We start from the raw sequence: 18,906 nt of genomic DNA, 5'->3' as shown, positions 1-18,906 counted from the left end.
CCATTTCCTTTATATCTCAGCTTGAGGACAAACCTGGCCTTGAGATAAATTGTCTGTATTGTGGGGTTTTTGGGTTTATGGGTTTTTTTTTTTTTAGTTTGGAATCAACCAAAAAGAATGTGAGTCTGTCTTTCACAAATAGCTTGCCAGTGGCAAAAGTTCAGTGGTTCGAGCTCGGTGAGTAATTACTTGTAGAAGGATAGTTGCCCACTGTTTGGGGGAGAAAAAATGTTTTAGAAGATCAAAACTGTGCACCATTATAATTTGTCTTTTTGTAGGGAAATATGGCTTGGTCTATGGCTTGCCATGTGCAGAGCTGCAAACCCCATTTTAATAGTGTGTTGCAGAGCTCCATAGTGCATAGCCAGGATTTCTTGTGCTCAACAGAGAATTTCAGGAGGGCTAACATTTAAAACCTATGAAATTTCAAAAATAAAAGAAAAAAAAACAATTTGTAATTAATTCAACACCATGTTCCATTTTCAGAACATGAAAATTTTCAGTGCCACAGCAGTACAATTATTCTCTCAAAATTCACCTCTGGAAATCAGAAGTAAAATCCAATGTTAATGCCACATTGTAGCTTAAAAATGAGATTAAAGAAAACGTGCAACAGCTGACAGTGGATTTGGTCCTGGGGGTCACTCTGGCTGTTGGTAGCAGGGCATGGCTCTCACTCAGAGCTCCAAGGGGGGCTGCTGCCTGCAGACACTCACCTCCCTGGCAGCCACCAGCAGGTTCCCCCAGCGCTGGGGCTCAGGCCGTGCCCCTCAGGGTGCAAGCAGGTCCCTGGCTGTAGGGGCAGGGGCCACCACGGGTGGGACCCAGCAGCCCCCAAGGCCCCCTCAGCCCATCCACAGCCCCCACCCATCTTCTCCCAGTTATCCTCATGGCCTGTGGCTGAGCAGTGTCACTGCCTGGTGCACTGCTGGGCACTGATGCACAGCTTCTGCTTTTCTTGAATTTTTAATTGGCAGCAATGGCAACCCTTAGGCACCTTGCAGTCTTTCAAGCATTTTTTTTTTTTACCTCTGCAATGTTTTGTTTTTCCAGTCTTGCAAATACGACTTACCTGTCTATCTGTTGCAATTTATAGCTTGTTCCTAGAAAGAATGGATTTAATTAAGACAATGATTTGTTTCTGGATGCAAAATGAGAAAATGTCTTTGCATTTCTGTTTATGTTTAGGTGTATTACAATGGCTACCATGGTGACACTTCTGAAACCTTTTTGGTGGGCAATGTGGATAAATCTGGTGAAAAGTTAGTGGAGGTTGCCAGGAAATGTAGAGATGAAGCAATTGCAGCTTGCAGACCAGGGGCTCCCTTCTCTGTAATTGGAAACACAATCAGGTAAGCCTTATATTGACAAGTAAAAGGAGGGCTGGCAAATGGGACAAAGGTTATTGGTGGTTTGGTATAAAGCTGATGACATGTTTTATGATTCAAAACCATCATTTCAGTCTGATATCAGTATGTGAACTGCCAAGCTATAATGTTGTTCTTGGATAAGAGGTATTTTTTTTAAGTGAATTACACTAGGGTCAGCAAAGATAACTGTAGAAAAAGACAAAGATATTCATAAAGTAAATTTAAATTAACAGATGTAATTTGCAGTGGGCTTTTGTTTATTTTTTATTTGTGTGTGACACTACACCACGTCTGTCTAACGGTGTAAGACAGTTAGAAACCATTGTTTTCATTGACTGTTACAAAGGAATTAGTCAACATAAATAAGCTCTTTGTTTAAAAACTACGAAAATATTTAACTCGAGAGCTTCTGATCTTACAAAGAGCAGTGCCTGCTAACATCATAGGGAAAAAAGGGCTGACATTCAGAGATTTTTCCCTATTTTGCATCTCTTCTAGCCTTCACATAAATGCAGTCATGACTCTTCTGCTGATGGCTTTAAATAAAAATGCGTCTTCGTTTTTTGAAGGTACCTATGGATTATTTTAAAATGTTTGCCAAAAGAAAGAAATAGACATATATCATATACATTTCATTAAGCAATACTTCTTCGGACTGCTAATGGTCCCAACAAGCTATTGAATTCATTCTGATTACTTAAAAGCTGCAAGGCTTAGTCACCTTGAAAGGATGCTGCCTTTTTTTTCCTTTGTAAATCTTCAAATACTTTAAGAAAAAAAGAGAACAGCAAAATATCAGTTAGATGTATTTATAGCTTTAAAAATATTGTAACAGAGTCTGAATCAAACTTTAGTAAAACCTCTTTGGGTTATATCTGAGAAGCTTTTATTGAAGACTTTGTATAAAATTGTGTTTTTGACAGTTTTAAATTATAGGCTAACTAGCCTGGAGAAAAAGGATAGTGTCTTTCTGTTCTTTCATAGGAAATGTTGAATCAGACCCCTACTGGGAAAAGAAATTTAATGCATATCTCACTATCTTACTGTCCATGAATATAATAGAAGTGAATTCAAAATGTAGTTTTATTTTTGCAAATGGGATGAGTCGATAGATGCACCTCATATTTTTGAACACCTAGGGTTCAACAAATTTACTGGTGGTGCTCTTGCATTTTAACAAAATTTATTCTTGAGTAGAAGGGGGCACAGAACACTGGATTCTTATTCAAGCATTCTATCGAGCTCTGCATTCATGGCTGTGTCTAAAGGGCATGTCAGCCTTTGATTCTCTCTGAGAGGTAATTATCCTTTTCCTGTCACGGAACAACAAATGATAGCTAACTACAGAGGCACATTTGCAGTAGTCACATTCATCAACTGCAGAAAAAAAATTCAATTTAATTGTGCAACACAGCTGCACATAGGCTTTTTGAGCATTTCTGTTGTTCTCCCTGTCTTGCTATTCCTCCCTCCAGATCTATTTTTTAAACTTTTTTTTCTGGTTATTTTTTCCCCCTTTTTTGTCTCTTCTTCCATTTTTACTCTCTGTACTTTCTTGTTAAAGTAATTTTCTTTTGTGGCTCTCATTCTTTTTTCCCCATTGAAGGCTATGAATGTAGAAAATTATCACAATTACTCATATAATTGAGCCTCTTTGTAGCAAGTGCAACTCCAGTAGCCTTTCTCCATCATGAAAATGGTTTCATTATAGGGTTTTTCATATTCTCTGACACCATCTACACAGAGGAACAGGCGTGCAGATGAGATGTACTAGGAACAGGGTAGATCAGTAAGGTCACAGTAGGAATAATTAGCTCTGCTATGGAAAGAGCATCTAGGCCTTTTACTGCTACATAAATGTACTGTCCATGGCTTTTAGTCACAAAAAAACTTACTAACAAATGGAGCTCCCGCCTACTACTTTGAAAAAAAGATTTGTATCAACACTACAATTTTCCATCATTAAGACTAATAACACAGAGCCTAGTATACATCAAGGGGAATAAAAAGAAAAATCTCACATTCAAGTGGCGGCTGGGTGCTGACCTTTGTTCCCTTTTTTTGTGTTCAACTTAACTCTTTACAAAAAAGAGCCACACGCCACACCAACACGCAGGTGAACTCCAGCTAGTGCTAGCAAAGCATGGCATTCAGTTGGAAAATCTGATAAATCTCCATGCAGGATAATGCGTTTCATTACAGATTCACTACATTAATTCTAGCTGTTTTAAAAAAAAAAAAAAAAAGGAAGAAGAAGAAGAAAAATAACAGAGTTGAATGTGACATTGGATTTTTGCTGTCTTGTTGCAGAGGTCAGTTTCCTTGCAAAATGTAAATATATAGTCAGTGTCCCCTTTGCAAAGCAGATTAATTGAAGCTAGTAGCTATTCAAAACTGCATATGAAATAGCAGGTCATTAACTTTATTTCTCAAGATTTTATCGTGTTGACAATTTAAATGTGCTGATTTGTTTAGAACTACTTTAACACTCCCTTTGCTGAAAGCTCACCTTGGCTTGGTGAAGCTGTGTGTTTCAGGTTATTTGTCATTTGACATTGCTTACAGACAGACATATAATACATATATATATATATAAAATACATATATATATATAAATCTCAAGTTTCACAAGAATTAGATATTATAAATGCCTGAGAACAAGCACCTAGAAGCTGAAAACATTTAGGTCCATCAGAATGGAAATGTGTCTAGGTTTCTTTCATCAGTTTTTCTGTAAAGGTGCTCCAGTCATATCCAGAATGCATCTTATGCACAAATAATGAGAATATTTCCTTTCTACAGTAGGTTTCAGAATAATTATATCTCGGAGTAAGTTTGCAGTCAATATTCTAGCACAGTCTTTGTCATGGAAGCTCAATAGCTGACACTGAGTATTTCCTTGATAGCAGTTCATTCTTCCATCGGCTACAAGTTGCAAATAAAAGATTGCATGGATTCGTGAGTTACTTGGCTTAGAAAAATTTGGGTCATTCCTAACCTCTTTCTACTGAAAGGCATATCAAAACTATTGGTCAGTTCCAGTGTTAATGGAATTGGTCCCTATGGTCCATTTTCTTCTACCATTTCTGACATTTTCAGACAAAAATGTATCTAGTTTGAAATCTGCTTTTTAGACAGTGAGTCTAAGTACATGAAAGTGTTATGAGTGTAGAGAGCTAAAGAACTTAAAAGTGATGTCGTTAAATAAACCAAATTTCAACTCCTACAAAAAAATAGTGGTGATGAAAGTATTAATAAATGGCTTAAAATGTTTAACTAGTAAGTATATGTTTTGATATTAATTTAGAACAATATAAAGCAGATTTTTTAAAAAAATCTGTTTCTCTCAGATTATGCACATTTAAACAATAAGTGGCTCAGGCAAAATAAGTCATTTTAATGTCATCTGTGATAGATTTTCCTTGACAGCTACTGTAAATTACAATTACACTGCTTCTCTCTGCATTTGAAAGTAAGCATTGCAATAAATTATCTTTTATTTCAATCCATCATGTCTGCTTTCAGAAACAGAGAACCTCAAATAAAAGTTCAGCACTATTGTAAGAAAAATACAGTAATTTGTGTTCCAGTTTGAAACTAAAATGTACCTTTCTTTCAAAAAACAATTGTTGGCTTTCAAAAATATTACTAATTATACCTCAACATTTATTGTCATTATAGGGAATCCCTGAACTTGTGCATTCCCTCAGTCTAGGATTACTATTTCAGAAAAAAACCCCACTTGAATATTTTCCCTGTAGAATTTTGTAATTTCTCAAATTAAGTACTATGGTACTATTCAAAATAGGGTTTTTTATCACAAATAAATATAGTTCAGGATGAATCTGGTTTCAATACTTTTTAAAAAAATAACAAGTATGCCATTCAGTGAGCATTTTGCTACAAATATAGCTAAGGCAAACATGATTACTTCTAATTAAAAAAAAAAAAATCAGATCCCTACATAAGAACACAATTATCATGGGGCTGTTACCAGTTTTAGTGTTTCTCAAGTATATTCACTGCCAAGAAGTGTAAGACAAATTTGTTTAACAACTTCAGCCATTCATGTCATGCTGCTCTGCAGGACTGTTTTGGATAAGGTTTCATCCCTGGTAAGAGAAGCTGGCACTGTGGGAGAAGCATGTCTGGCTGAGGATCAGTTCACCAGGATGCTTATCCTTGGCAGCAAAGCAGTCTGTGCCATCTTGTCCAATCAGTCAAATTCTTTCTTCCCTTGTGCCACCACAGAGCCCAGAGAAGCAATAGCTATCAATGCTGAAAATTGATTGTTTCACTTTTTTTTTTTCTTCAGTGAGTACTAAGAATACTAGACCAGACCTACCCTGAGGAAAAAGCGACAAAATTTGGTAAAAAAAGGAAAATGCTCCTCTAGGTGCACCTACAGGGTATCTGCACATGACAGCTCCCTAAGGAAATTCTTTCAACCTGCTTTTCAGCTTAACGGGAGGGATTTATCACCCAAGAGCTCCTTTTAGGGGAAGCTTGAGTATAGGGGAAAGCTTTCTAGAGAGTCAGTCCTGCCTGTTCCTCCTTTGTGGCAATTTCCCTGTTAGGCTGCTGTCAGGACAGCAATGCATGTCTCCACACTTATCCCTCCTTTCAGAGAATTAGCTGTTGTCTGGCAACATGGGAAGAGGATGCTCAGATGGCAACTGACACCTATCTTTCCTGTCTCCACTCTCTGAAGCACAACACCACCCTATGACAGGCTCTGACAATGGCTTCAGGAGCATAGCTTGGCCCTCGGTGATGTTCCTTTACCAGCTGGGTCACTGCTGATCCAGGCCACTGCCAGACACTTGGCCTGGCTTTGCCATCAGCAAAAGAAAAGCAGCACTGCAGCTCTCTTGACTCCTTAGCCCCTGGGCTAGAACACATGGCAGCAAAACATGGAATCAAGTATTGGGCTCACTAAATAATTATGCTTTTAATCCTGCCCAATTCACCTCTGCCCAAATATGCAATAAAGATCAATATGTGTGATAATAAATGTTGTCAATGGGTATTTTTAACAGTGATTATTCTGAAGAAGCTTTTTTTTTCTCTTGATGCTGTCTTGTGAGGTGTACCACTGCTGCCCCAGCATTTGCTCTGGAGATGATTTGCTGGGATGTTCCCCATTCCAAGGGGAACTGGCACATCCTCTCCCACAGCAGATGCCAGGCAGCCCAGCTCAGCCATGCCAACCTCTGCCTCCTGCCTTCACTGCTTTCCCACTTGCAGTCAGGCCTCCTCCAGCTATCTAAGCTTACACTGCCTGTCTGCAAGAAGCATCTGATGAAGCTGGGGCTGCAATCTTGTAAGATTGTCTCATGGGAAAGCTGCAAAGAAAGGCCACCACTGACAGGTCCTGAGCTGGGCAGTGAGACAGTGAGACCAAAATGTTGAGCTGTTGTCAGCAAGAAATGGTAAATTGTGTGCAAAAATGCTCCACTCTCTGGCATCTTGATTTTTTAATCAGATTCCACAGCTTGGGAATCCTGGAGATTGGAGAGGCTAACCAAGACCAATAGTTCAATTCACTCTTCTCAGAGCTGTCTCAAAGTTACAGCCAACATGTACATTTACAGGATTACCTTTGCAAGTTGTAGCTAGGATTAGCAGCTTTGTTTTGTTATGAAAACTGGGTGTTTTATTGTAACTCCACAAGGATGTAAGAGTACACTAGGATTTATTAAATACTCCAAAGTAAAGCTAGTAGTTGTGGAGAGAAGTGCCTGAAGTGCATGCAAATACTAAAACCAGATTGAAAATGGTTGAATTTCATACCTGCAGCTTATTTTCTGTGTGTTACTGCAGGTCTGTTGACCGTGTTACATTTTATGTAGAGAATACCAAGGCTCTGTATGTAAACAAGAGGGAAGAAGGAGGGGCACAGTGTCTGTCAGTGTAGATGTCAAAGCCCTGTGAGCTCTGGGATCCCCTCTTTGATCACAGACAGTAACCACTGAAGTACTGATGCTAACAGAGTTGTTTTCAAGCTGTTTGGCAAGAAAGTGGTAGAATTCACCATTGAGATGCATATGAATCATTACTTTGACTGCATGAGGGCAGGATCCTGTTGTAACACTGCCTTCTGTGTGCCCCAGGGCTTGTGTGCTTGGTGCCCAACACACAGCTCCTGCTGCTACTGCCACCCTCCTTGGCAGCAGCTGAATGCTGAGGCTGGAGCTTCCCCTGCTCACTGCAAAGTATGTAGCCATGGTGCTCAGAAGAATACATGCACAGAGAGAAACTATTTCTGTTTTGCTACAGAACATGGATTTTTCTGGAAGAAAAAATCCAGTAGTAATACAAAAAATGACCATGCTCTGTCAGTGGTCAGGATGCCATGTAAGGACATCAGCAAAGCTGAAGAGTTAATGTGATTGTTTATGATTTTGCTAAAAGATTGGGAGAAGAAGATGAAAGAAAACCTTATCACATGTTGCATGAATGGCTTCTCCTATCTCTCCTTGGAGAATCACTTCACTCATATGGGAATCATGATCTGCATTGCTCTGGGCTTGGTCACTGGAGATCTTGGATTTTGTGTATGTTTCTGAGGAATCTGGCTTTCTAACTCATCACCATTCCCTGTACTTCTTGCTTGACCTTCAGCGGCATCACAGCCAGCAGGCCAAGTATCTGACCCAGATATGGGGAACATGATAGAAAGGCAGGGGAGAAAGTATTTTCCATCTCTAATAAGACTTCCCATTGCATAATGCTTCATGATTTTTTTTCAAAATAATTGATGTATAAAGTTTATGTATATATAAATTATTTATAAAGCTTGGACTTTGAGTGCAAACAAATTAAGCCCCAATTTCTAGCTTTATCAGTAATCCTCTTTGCCAGTACTTTGGAGTTTGGGGGTACCTAAACCTGAAATTTCTATTCTTCTCCAGAGTTAATGAGGAAATATGATGAGTCTTTTTATCAGAGCAATAAAAAGGTAGAAGGTAATATACGAATCCTGTTAAAACATGTTCTAAGGTCTGAACACTGCAGCATTAACCAACTCTACTCTCTCATTGCCGTTTAACTGTGGTGGAGCAGCATGTCCCTCAATTGAGTGGCATTAAATTCTGGGACGATGACCCATGGGCACTGGAGCCAGCACTGCAGAGTCTGTGGAGCCTGGTGTGCAAAGGTGATTACTTTGTACAGCAAGCTGAGGCCACTTTGCACCTGAATAAAAGCTACCCCATGGGGATTAACAGGCTTTAATTTCTGCAACAGCTTTACCTTTAGTTGAGTTTTCTAACTTTTCCAGCTTTCTACCTGTTGTGAAACTGTGAGAGAGCATTTCCTAAGACATAAATACAGACAAACTTGAAGTTCTTCAGTGCCTACCTTCATTCAAAAAGAAGCAAATGAATCTTTTAATGTTATAGGCAAAATCTCTTCAGGCTAAGTGTGTTCCTGTCTTGCTTCTGTTTGATTTTAGAAATAGGATGGGGGTGACATGCAGGGACAAGGGTAACTTTCTTGGCACTTCTAATCCATCTCCAGATTTTTGTGAATCTCTGCATTTTTCTGGTTTGGAAACAGGCCTCTTGGCTGAGCTGCCTCAAATCACTGTCCACCACTGCCTCCACCACTGCCTGAGTACAGGGTGACCCTGCAAGTGAAGCCTGCAGACATGGGGTGGGGCCAGCAGCCAGAGGATATCCCATGTATCTCCAAGTCCTCCAGTTTCAGGGAACTGGGATAGGAATTTGCTTTCCTTCCATGGGTAGGGATCAGTGCTCAGCCATGGTCATGGAGGCAATTCTCAGAGATGCTTCTCCCTGAGGCAGGCCATGAAAGGCAGGCCAGATCTCTCAGGCGGAACTGAAATATTGTAATTGTTATGATTTGGTTTTGCCTCTGTGGCAATAGATTCATTAGAAATACATTGTTATTTAGCATACATCTATTTGCTGAACTTTCAATAGGTTTTTATACTAAATGTTTGAAGTATTATGAAAGAAAAGTAGTAGGGCTCTTAACTCTCCCTGTTGGCAGCAGGAGCCCCTTCTGCAGGTAACCCAGTGCACGCCCCTGGGTATGCAGCCCAGCACAGACTCTGCACTTCCAGAGAATTCGGCAGAGGCTGTGGTTTGGTACTGTGCTGGGGCCTCGGCTGCCTGACTTGCCAACTTCAGCTGTGCCATCTTAAAATGAGTTCTCAGTGTGCTCGTGGAAGAGGTTACCCTCCATCGAGCAGGGAGACAACACACTGCCGTTTTACTTAGCAGGGCTGGCACGGGAGCCATCGGCCTCTGTTGGCAGGCATGTTCACTCTGAAACCTAACAATGGCTCAGCCATGCTCCCTTCAATGCCTGTCTTTCGGAACGGTGGCAAAGTGGTGACCAGGGTCGGTAGCAACGCGGTAGCTGGGGCTGGGGCCGTCTAGCAGGGCTGGTGGTGGGGGCACGCACCCTGACAGGTCCTTTTTGCCTCCGCAGCTCCCTGGCATGGCAAGGTGGCTTCCAGGTCTGCCCCTTCTTCGTCGGCCACGGCATCGGGTCGTACTTTCACGGGCACCCCGAGGTGTGGCACCACGGTAAGCAGCCTCCGCCCGCCGGGCCCGTCTTCCCCCGCTCCGCGCCGCCCGGGCGATGAGAGGGCTCCGGGGAGGGGGAGAGGGCGGGCGGTGAAGCGAGCAGAGCCCCACACACACACACCCACACACTCCCACGCACGCTGCCGGTCCCGCAGGACGGGGGATTGCCAGTGGGGAGATTAAATCGCTGGGAAGCTGGACGGCATCCCCGGCCTCGTTTTCTGAGGGTCGCGTGGGTATTTGTGAGGACGAGTCGCTGGTTAGCGGAATTGCCGCGCACCGCCTGCCCCGCCCGCTCCCGGCGGCAGCCGCCCTGTCCCGTGCCTCCGCATCCCGCCCGTGCCCGAGCCACGCCGGCAAAGTTTGTCTCGGGGCAAGGAAAAATCCCTGCTAAAACGTTAAAGCTCCCGGCCTGGACGGAGCCGCCGTCGGGGTGGTCTCGCTGCGGCCGGGGTGGGATCGCTTTCGGCGGGTGCTCCGGCTCATAACGGGGCTCGGGTGCACAGTACCTGCGAGCTAAAAAGGGGTTTAAGCAAAGGGCTTGTTTGCGTTGTTTGCGTTCTCTTAAAAAAAAAAAAAAAAAAAAAAAAAAAGACCCAGGATGCATAAACGCGGTTTTTTTTTTTTCTTTTGTAGCCAATGACAGTGATTTGTTAATGGAAGAGGGAATGGCGTTCACAATAGGTTAGTAACTCTCTGCTATGGCTTTCTGTTAAAAAGCACACACGGAGCAGCCCAGATCTGTAACATTTCTTTATTGGAAAATAGAAATAACCATGCAGACAGGGGGACGTCGGTGAGATTGACTTCTTAGGAAATAGATTAAAATATCATTTTAAAAAATGCATTGGGAACTAGTTGGATTAAATAATTTTCAAATTATAAGATTTAAAGAATGAAATGTTAATTATAAATTTTGCTAATATTTTATTCCTATTTCTGGCAAGGCAGAGACTCTGCCAGCACACTTAATTTGAGGAGGGTGAGAAGGATGCGATCGTGTCCCCGAAGCCGAGCAGCCTGGTGGCACTTAGTCATTTGCTGCCTTCCCGAGCTGCTGTTGGGCTTGGGGACTGCGGCGGCGGTAACCAGCCGGAGCCTCACCCCGCAGACTGATCGTGCTCACTTCCAGTCGTGGAGAACTGCTGGGGGAAAAGCCTTCGTTCTCACTGTGTGGCTAAATGGCACGGCAATTAGAAGGAAATAAGAAAATTGTTGTTTTGCTGATTTAATGAACATTTTAAGCCTGTTTAAAAAATTCAAATATTTAAAACTATCTGTTGTTTATAAATGTGGTTGGTGCTTTGGTTATTATCCACACGGTCTTAATTAAAGCTTGATTAAAATTCCATGCTTTTACAAAAGAGGAATGGGCAACTTCCTAACTTGCTATTTTGTCTTCCTTTTTAGTTCACATTTTAGTGTATCAAGAGAATGCCAGCCCAGGGAGATGGGACCTGTGTGGATGGGGAGCTACCTGCTGAGATACCTCCTGTTCTTGATTGTTTCATAATCCACACAGGAATGCAACTAACTTTAGAATACGTTTTGTTTTTCTTGATGCAGAGCCAATAATAATGGAAGGATCCCCTGAATTTAAGATTCTGGAGGACAAATGGACTGCGATTTCTGTAGACAATAAAAGGTGCCTGATTTTATTTTTTGGTATTTCCTAAGACATAGAACTCATCACTGCCAGCCCAAAAAACCCAAATAGATGAGTTTCCAGGCATGGTGAATGTGTTTTCCCCCTCATAACTGCTAAATGTGAATTTCAGATCGGCACAATTTGAACATACCCTGGTGATTACCTCAGAGGGAGCAGAAATCCTCACGAAACTGGTGGAAGAAGCCTAAAGATGGAGCAAGTAGTGGAGAGACTTGCTGTACTTCTGGGATTTCAAGTTTCACTCGGGACAGAGAAGAGGTTTCTGTAATTTCTGAGGGGAATGGCTGTTGCATAAGTCACTCCAGGGGACCGAAAAAGCAATTTGAGGGGTTGGCGGGTTGGCTCTGGACATTTCTGTGTATTACCTGGTGAGTATTTAATAAAAGTCTTTAGGTTTTTTGTGACCCTTGGAGCAGCCAAGCATAGTCTGCAAGTGGCAAAGGGTTTGGGTTATTTGGGATTAGGTGCAGAAAGTGGTGCCCCTCTCTTCCAAATCCTATGTGGGGCAAATAGATATCAGATGATACAGTCTTTAGGCAGTTGAGAGGACAGAGAAACATAGCATTTTCCCTTTATAGCTGAGGTATGGAGTCAATTTGTCTTCATTGAGATTAACACAGTGCTGTTTCCCAGGCTTTAACTTCTACTAGGATGGAAAAAAGTTTCCTGAGAGTGTCAGGCAGAGGGAGCAGACTCTTCCCAGCATCACTCCTAGCAGCAATCCCCCGCTTCTTGCCTCTTTTTACACAGCACAAAAAGTGATTAAAAATGAGATGCAAAGCACGCCTCTCCGGGGATCAATAATTGCCCTGCTTGAAAAATTAGCCAGTTTGGGGTAATCACTGCTCTGTGGTGCCCATGTTAGTTAAGGGAGAGGCACACTACAGTTTAAGCATTTTATGGAGATAGAGGAGTTTGCAGTCTGGAAGATGAGTCCTGACTCCTGCCCAGAGTTTGGAACCGATGGACCTCATGAGCTGCGGTCTCACTCGGCCCTGTGCTCTCTGCAGTCCTGTCCTGGGCCTGCTGGGTGTGCAGGGCCTGATTTGCAATTTAGCCAGTTGCTGACCACCCTGTGGGACCAAACAAGTCTGGCATTGGTATTTGGAGGCTACCAGAGCAGGACCTGGGCCTGTGAAACGTGGAGCAGCCTTGGAGATAATTAAAGGACTTCCAGAATTTCCCCAGGCCCACGGCAACAGCGGTGCTGTTTGGTACAAGTAACTTGGCCCTCATTGCAGGCAGATGGGGTCGCATGCTGAGGGCTGGCCAGTTGGACATTCAGGCAACCAGAGTGGCTCAGCACTGGCTCCCTCAGTGGTCCTGGGCAGAAGTAAGCTGCTTTCTTACAGCTTTACTCTGCTGTTTGCTTTCATTCAGATACAGTGAGCTCTCAGCTCTAATAGTTTCTAACAGCAGCTTTTCAAAAAGCAGGGACCCCCCTCCCTGAATACAGCTAACACCGCGGGGCAGCCACTCAGCTTCATCCTCCCGAGAGGAGCTTGGAAGGCCATAAAACCTGCAAAACAAACGATGCAGCCAAGTTTACAAATACGCAGAGATTAAACAGTGAAAAGGACAGTCGGCATTGCCTGGAGGGGCATGTGTTTTGTTCCCTTACGTTCCATCGCCCGGCCGCGCTGCCCCTTCTGAGAGTCACTGGGGGCAGCAGGGTGTCCGGTGCGTCCCGGAGGCGCACCAGAGGTGCCTCCCGTGGATTTTGGCCACGCCGGGAGCCCCTGAATAGCACCGCAGGTGCCATGTTCCTGACCATCGTCTGCCCTTTGCCTCCTGTCCTGCTCTTACCGCGGCGTGGGATGAGGCGGGAACGGGGCAACCGGGAGCGGGGAACCCCCCGCAGCCCGTCGTGCGGGGGCTGTCGGCGGCTCCTGGTAATCACTGCGCCCTGAAGTCCCGCCGGTAACTCTAGTGGGACTGCGAGTTTTACTCCGCTGCGGAGCGCTGGCGGCCAGGCGGAGGCATTGATAGCGCACCTTTGTAATCCTAATTACGAACGAGACTGAAGAGATGTCTCGGCTGTTCGGGGACAGCCAGCACAAGCCCATCATGCAGAAGGTGTTGCCGGGCCAGCACGATGAGAGAGTCCCGACGTGGCAGTCGCTCCCGCGGGGTCGGGACGTCCCGTGGCCGCGGCCCCTCCGCGCCCGCCGAAGCCGCGCTGATCGGGACCAGGGAGGGGCGGGGGCCCTGCTCTGCAGGACGGGGGCGAGCAGAGCCTCACCGACCGCTCCGCGGGGCTTTGGCGGGGTGGGAGGGACTGTGGTTCGCCCCGGGACTGCCCGTGTCCGGCCGATCGCAGCAGAAGACGGCAGTCCCGGCAGACGCGGAGCGGCCTCCCCTCTCTGCAGTTGTCAGGTTGAGGCCGGCGAAGGTGCCGGAGCTGCCCGGGCGCCTGTTCCCTGCTCGGTCAAGCTCGCTGACCCGCCTCGGGTGGTCACTTCCATGGCCAGGGGGGCAGAGCTGGCTGGCGGGGGTTCCGTGTGCGTGCGGAAACACCGTCCACTGCCCCTTCTGCGCCAAGCCTCGGAGAGTTAGTGAGAATGAACTTCGCGCATTGCGAGCAAAGAAAGAAAAAAAAACAAAACCCAAAACATTGAGAAAAAAAAAAGGGGAGGGGGGGAAGGAGGTAAAAGCGTCGTTAGGAAACGGGCAATTAAAACCGACAGAGCTACTAATGAAAGGAGGGGGAAAAAAAAAAAAAAGGGAGCAGAGGGGCTCGGTTGTGCTAGCTTTGCACAGTTAGTGGCCGACTGCTTCAAGGGCCGTCGCTGCCCGAAAGATCCTGAACACTACGCGGGCTCTGCCGGGGGTGCCCAAGCCCCGCTGCCGGCGCTAGTACCTCTAACGACATCAACGCTGCGATTTGTTTTGAATGTTCATTTTTATTGGTGTTCTCCCTTTGCCAAAATGTGCTTGATTACATAGATGTAGTGCAGTGAGATAACTGCGCACCCTAGACAGCCTAGGTGTAACCGGGAAAGTTCAGCCCAGGCCAGATCAAATCCCAGGCTGTTTAATGCTGGAAGGCTGCATGTTGCTATTAGTGTTAAATATATGGCTAATTATGCGTATGAAAATTAAACATCAGTGTTATGCTAATGGGGCCGCCTTCAGCTGTGGATCAGAGCACTTGAGACTAGCATTTAATCAAATGAATCAGTAACTAATACATCTGCACGTGTGAACTTTCACAAGATCATTTTCCTGTTACAGTCACACCGCAGAATTATGAAAGAAATAATTATCAACACTTTCTAATTATCTAGCAAAGTAATTTGGGATTCATCGTGGGCTTTTTGGGGAGGATCTCCTAAGTCCCACCTCATTTACCGCTCACGCACGCGGAAGTTTTCATTTTAAGCTCAAATGCGCCGTTGGGCCCTTTCAGGGGGACTTTGGTTGGTTGGATCGCTTTTTTCCCCCTTTACAGCAGTAGCGGCAAGAGCCGGGCGGCGCGATCCGGAGGTGCGGACGGCGCTGGGACCCGCGGGCCGGGGCCGAGAGCCGCTGCGCGCCCGCGGGGCCTGGCGGGCAGGAACCGCTCGCTTTGTCCGCGGGTCCCGCCGCGTCTGCCGGAGCGGGGCGGGCAGCTGCAAGAACCCCCCCGCGGCCCGCCGAGCCCGGCGGAGCACGGCTGCTGCCCCCTCCGCGCCGCCTTCCTGGCGAGGGGCGGACAAGGGCGGAGGGGGTTGCGGTGCCTTCCGCCAAAGTCCGGATCGGCGCCCTCGGCGGCCGGCGGCGGGAGCGGGCGGCCTACGATGGGAGAGGGCTCCTGGGCGGCTCCGTGCCGGGGCCGGCCGGGAGCGGGGCGGGCGTGCGGCCGCCGCCGGCGCTCGGGCAAGCGCGGCGCTGCCAGCCCGGCTCTCCGCGCTCACCGGGGTCCGGGCGAGCCCCGAGCGCCTCGGACCAATCCAAAGCGATTATGCAAGACGACGGACCAATCAGCTCCGTCGTCTCATGAATATTCATAGACTTGGCTGAGTCAAAGCTTTTAGGCGAGTTTGTGTAGATCTACAGCATCATGCTTAGACTTTTCAAAGAGACAAACTCCATTTTCTTATGAATGGAAAGTGAAAAACCCTGTTTCGCTTAAATTGGGTTCTTTCCTGTCCTGAGAAACACAACAGACCCCAAAAAGGCAAGCTGAAGAGAGAACACACACACAGACCAAGCGACAAGAAATGACCATGACTACCATGCCAGAGAGTCTAAATAGCCCCGTCTCAGGGAAGGCTGTCTTTATGGAGTTTGGGCCGCCCAGCCAGCAAATGTCTCCTTCTCCCATGTCCCACGGACACTATTCCATGCACTGTTTACACTCCGCGGGCCACTCTCAGCCTGACAGCTCGTACAGCACAGCTTCGTCCTTCTCCCGACCGCTGGGCTACCCCTATGTGAACTCGGTCAGCAGCCACTCGACCAACCCCTACATCAGTTCAGTGCAGTCCTACCCCAACAGCTCCAGCCTGACTCAGACCCGGTTAGAGGAGACAGGTAGGTGCACTCGGCTTTGGGGAGGGGGGGGAGGGGAGGAGGGAAGGCAAGGCGGGAGGGAGGGTGTTGTATTAAAAAAAATCTATCGGGGGAAAAATTAAATTAAATTACAAAATATTAGTCAAGAGAGGCTGAGAATCACAGGGGACCAATACACAAAGCACACAATGCTTGGCTGGAAAAGAAACCAACCCAGATGTGCACGTATTAGTCTTCGTAATTATTTATTGCGTAGCGCTATAAACAATGTATGCAATTAAGGGTAATTAAACCTAAACTGCAGCCTGTAAAAATAGCAAACTTTCGCTGGGAAGAAGCCTGGGCTGCCATAATCGCCCGGAGCCTTTGTTAGCGTTACTCGAGCTTCACTTTTCTTCCTTCTCATTATTGTTATTGTCGATGTTGCAGTTGTTATTGTTACTGCTGCTGCTGCTGCTATTACTGTTACTGCTATTATTGCTATTGCTGCTATTATTATTATTTATTCTGCGTCGTTTGTTGTTTGTAGGGGCCGAATCGGAGAAAAGCACTGTGGTAGAAGGAGGGGAAGTTCGCTTTAATGGGAAAGGGAAAAAAATCCGCAAACCCAGGACTATTTACTCCAGTTTGCAGCTACAGGCTTTGAACAGGAGGTTCCAGCAGACTCAGTACCTGGCTCTCCCCGAAAGAGCCGAGCTCGCAGCATCTCTGGGACTCACCCAGACCCAGGTACAGCTCCCACTGAGTCGGCCCCTCTCCTGTGTCCCCTCCGTGTCCCCACCGTCTGCGTGGGAGACCACACGCGTAAGGCGCACGGGTCACAGCCGTGGGCAGTGGGGCCCGGGGCGACACCCGTCCCGCCGCGGGGCGCTCCCGGTGCTGTGGAAGCCCCCGCAGAGCCCGCTGGAGTGGGCCCAGGGGCTCTACTGGGTGCCTTGGCGTCACAAAATAACACAGCAGTCGCGGGGGGAATGAGGGAGAGAAGCTGGGGGGCCGCCGGGTGCGGGGATCCGTCGTGCTCTGGGAGGGATGGAGGGATGCTGGACCGTACGGAGGGATGCTGAACCCTGCTCCGTTCCCTTTTGCAGGTGAAGATTTGGTTTCAGAACAAGCGCTCCAAATTCAAGAAGCTGATGAAGCAAGGAGGGGCCGCCCTGGAGAGCAGCGCCTTGACCAACGGCAGGGCTCTCTCGGGCAGCTCGCCACCCGTGCCTCCAGTGTGGAATACCACCTCCGCCTCCGGTAAGGCCTCGTCGGGGACCCCGGGCACCTACATCCCCAGCTACACGTCGTGGTACCCTTCGGCCCACCAAGAAGCTATGCAGCAGCCGCAACTGATGTGATTATATATACGTTTTCCCCTAACGCAAGCACTATCGGTCACGAAAATAATTAAAATTATTACAGGAAAAAAAAAAAAAAAAACACCAAACAAAAGACCAAACCGAGACCAAAAAAAAAAAAAAAAGAAAAAAAAAAGGAAAAAAAAAAGAAACTAAGTCAAATAAAAGGAAAGAAAAAAAAAGAGGGGGAAAGAGAGAGAGAATTAAAAAAAAAAAAGAAACCCAAGCAAACAAACAAACAGGAGGTCTCTTGCCCATCCAGCCATTAGGACGCTGCACGGTAGCTCGGTGCAGGAGAGCACAGATGTGATGCGGGCCGGTTCCCACCGCTGACAGCTGACGGAGCGGCCCCGAGCACCGCACAACAGCCTGGGAGCAGAGCGAGCGCCGGCCGCGGCTTTGTGGGACAATCAGAAAAAGATGTCTGGGGGGCGGGGAAGCCCTCTCCTCTGTCCTGTCTGTCTGTCTGTGTCTGTTGAAATGTAGGTCATTTATTTACTACTCCGATCTGACCGTTTCTTAAATTGCAAGGGGGAAGGAAGCTGTACAATTTACCAGAGCTTCTTTCCCGCGACATTTTCTGTACCTTTCACTATCCATCTGTATATTTTTTGTTGTTGTTAAAAGGGGAAGACAGGGGGTTTATTTATTGATTTAAATTACCACTATGAGAGTGCTAGAAACAAACTCAGCTTGCTGAGTGTACTGCTTGGACGCACAGTTTAAACAAAACCACAGACGGTCCGTCGTCCCGTTCCCCCCCCCTTCTCCCCGAATAAATCACCAGGAGCGAAGGATGCGATTTTAACTTTTACAGTAACTTTTGTACTTCGCTACTGTGGAAAGTTTTGGTCCGAATGATTTGCATTTCTCGAGTATTTAACAAAGGAAATAAATGTACATTGTTTGGTACTCTGAAGTGGAATTGCAGCAGCTGCCGGCGCTTTGCTGAGGTGAAGCAAGGCGCAGAGGACGGAACGACAGCCCGGAGGGCGGCGGGGGGGACCCACCGGGAGGGCGGGCGGGCGGGCACACCCGCGCAGTCCCGGCGCGGCCTCCCCGCGCAAAGCCGGCCCGAAGTTGAAATGCACAAATCGACGTGCAGGAGCTACTCGCTGTACATATTTTATTCTTAATTATTATTATTATTGTTCTGTAAACATGTTGCACAAATTTAGCCTTTTTTAATTATTATTATAATTATAATTATTATTTCTGTTCTGTTTCGTGTGGCTGTAAAACATGATGCTTTGTGTACTGAGATCTTGACATTTTACTTGTGAAATTCGGAAAATGTGATAAACTGAGCTCGGTTGTGTTTAGTGTTCTATATGTCAAAGTTTAGTTTTATATTGAGAATGTTAACTTATTGCTTTGTATCTGGGGGAGAAAATGGAAAAAAACCCACACAAATCTTTGTACATAAGTTATAAAGTTTCTTTGAGACAGTAAAATTATGGTTTGGAAAAAGA

General features: G+C 46.0%; 2 protein-coding genes across 6 annotated transcripts in view; both read left to right on the top strand.

Moving 5' to 3' along the window:
* The window catches only part of METAP1D (methionyl aminopeptidase type 1D, mitochondrial), a 43,750-nt gene extending 31,749 nt beyond the window's left edge, over positions 1–12,001 (top strand). For all 4 annotated transcript variants that reach the window (XM_071434909.1, XM_071434910.1, XM_071434908.1 and 1 more), the window contains 5 exons: positions 1,189–1,352; positions 9,831–9,928; positions 10,565–10,612; positions 11,495–11,573; positions 11,707–12,001. In XM_071434909.1, the coding sequence (XP_071291010.1) occupies positions 1,189–1,352; positions 9,831–9,928; positions 10,565–10,612; positions 11,495–11,573; positions 11,707–11,785 (468 nt within the window). In that variant the 3' untranslated portion in view covers positions 11,786–12,001. The remainder of the gene's footprint in view (positions 1–1,188; positions 1,353–9,830; positions 9,929–10,564; positions 10,613–11,494; positions 11,574–11,706) is intronic.
* Positions 12,002–15,799: 3,798 nt separating this feature from the next.
* On the top strand, positions 15,800–18,906 carry DLX1 (distal-less homeobox 1). Of its 2 annotated transcripts, XM_071434912.1 has the most exons (4): positions 15,800–16,112; positions 16,621–16,820; positions 17,180–17,333; positions 17,697–18,906. In XM_071434912.1, exons 1-4 carry the CDS (start codon positions 15,800–15,802, stop codon positions 17,765–17,767), a joined length of 738 nt encoding a protein of 245 aa, XP_071291013.1. In that variant the 3' UTR covers positions 17,768–18,906. The 2 variants fall into 2 exon arrangements, with proteins under 2 accessions (XP_071291013.1, XP_071291012.1); XM_071434911.1 differs by having other exon boundaries at positions 17,180–18,906.

The sequence above is a fragment of the Agelaius tricolor genome, unplaced genomic scaffold (genome assembly GCF_023055355.1).
Source record: "Agelaius tricolor isolate 1412-34295 unplaced genomic scaffold, bAgeTri1.0.p SCAF_10, whole genome shotgun sequence".
In the NCBI taxonomy this organism is placed as follows: Eukaryota; Metazoa; Chordata; class Aves; order Passeriformes; family Icteridae; genus Agelaius; species Agelaius tricolor.
The sequence above is the reverse complement of the archived record's forward strand: the minus strand, read 5'-3'. Positions and strand labels throughout refer to the sequence as shown.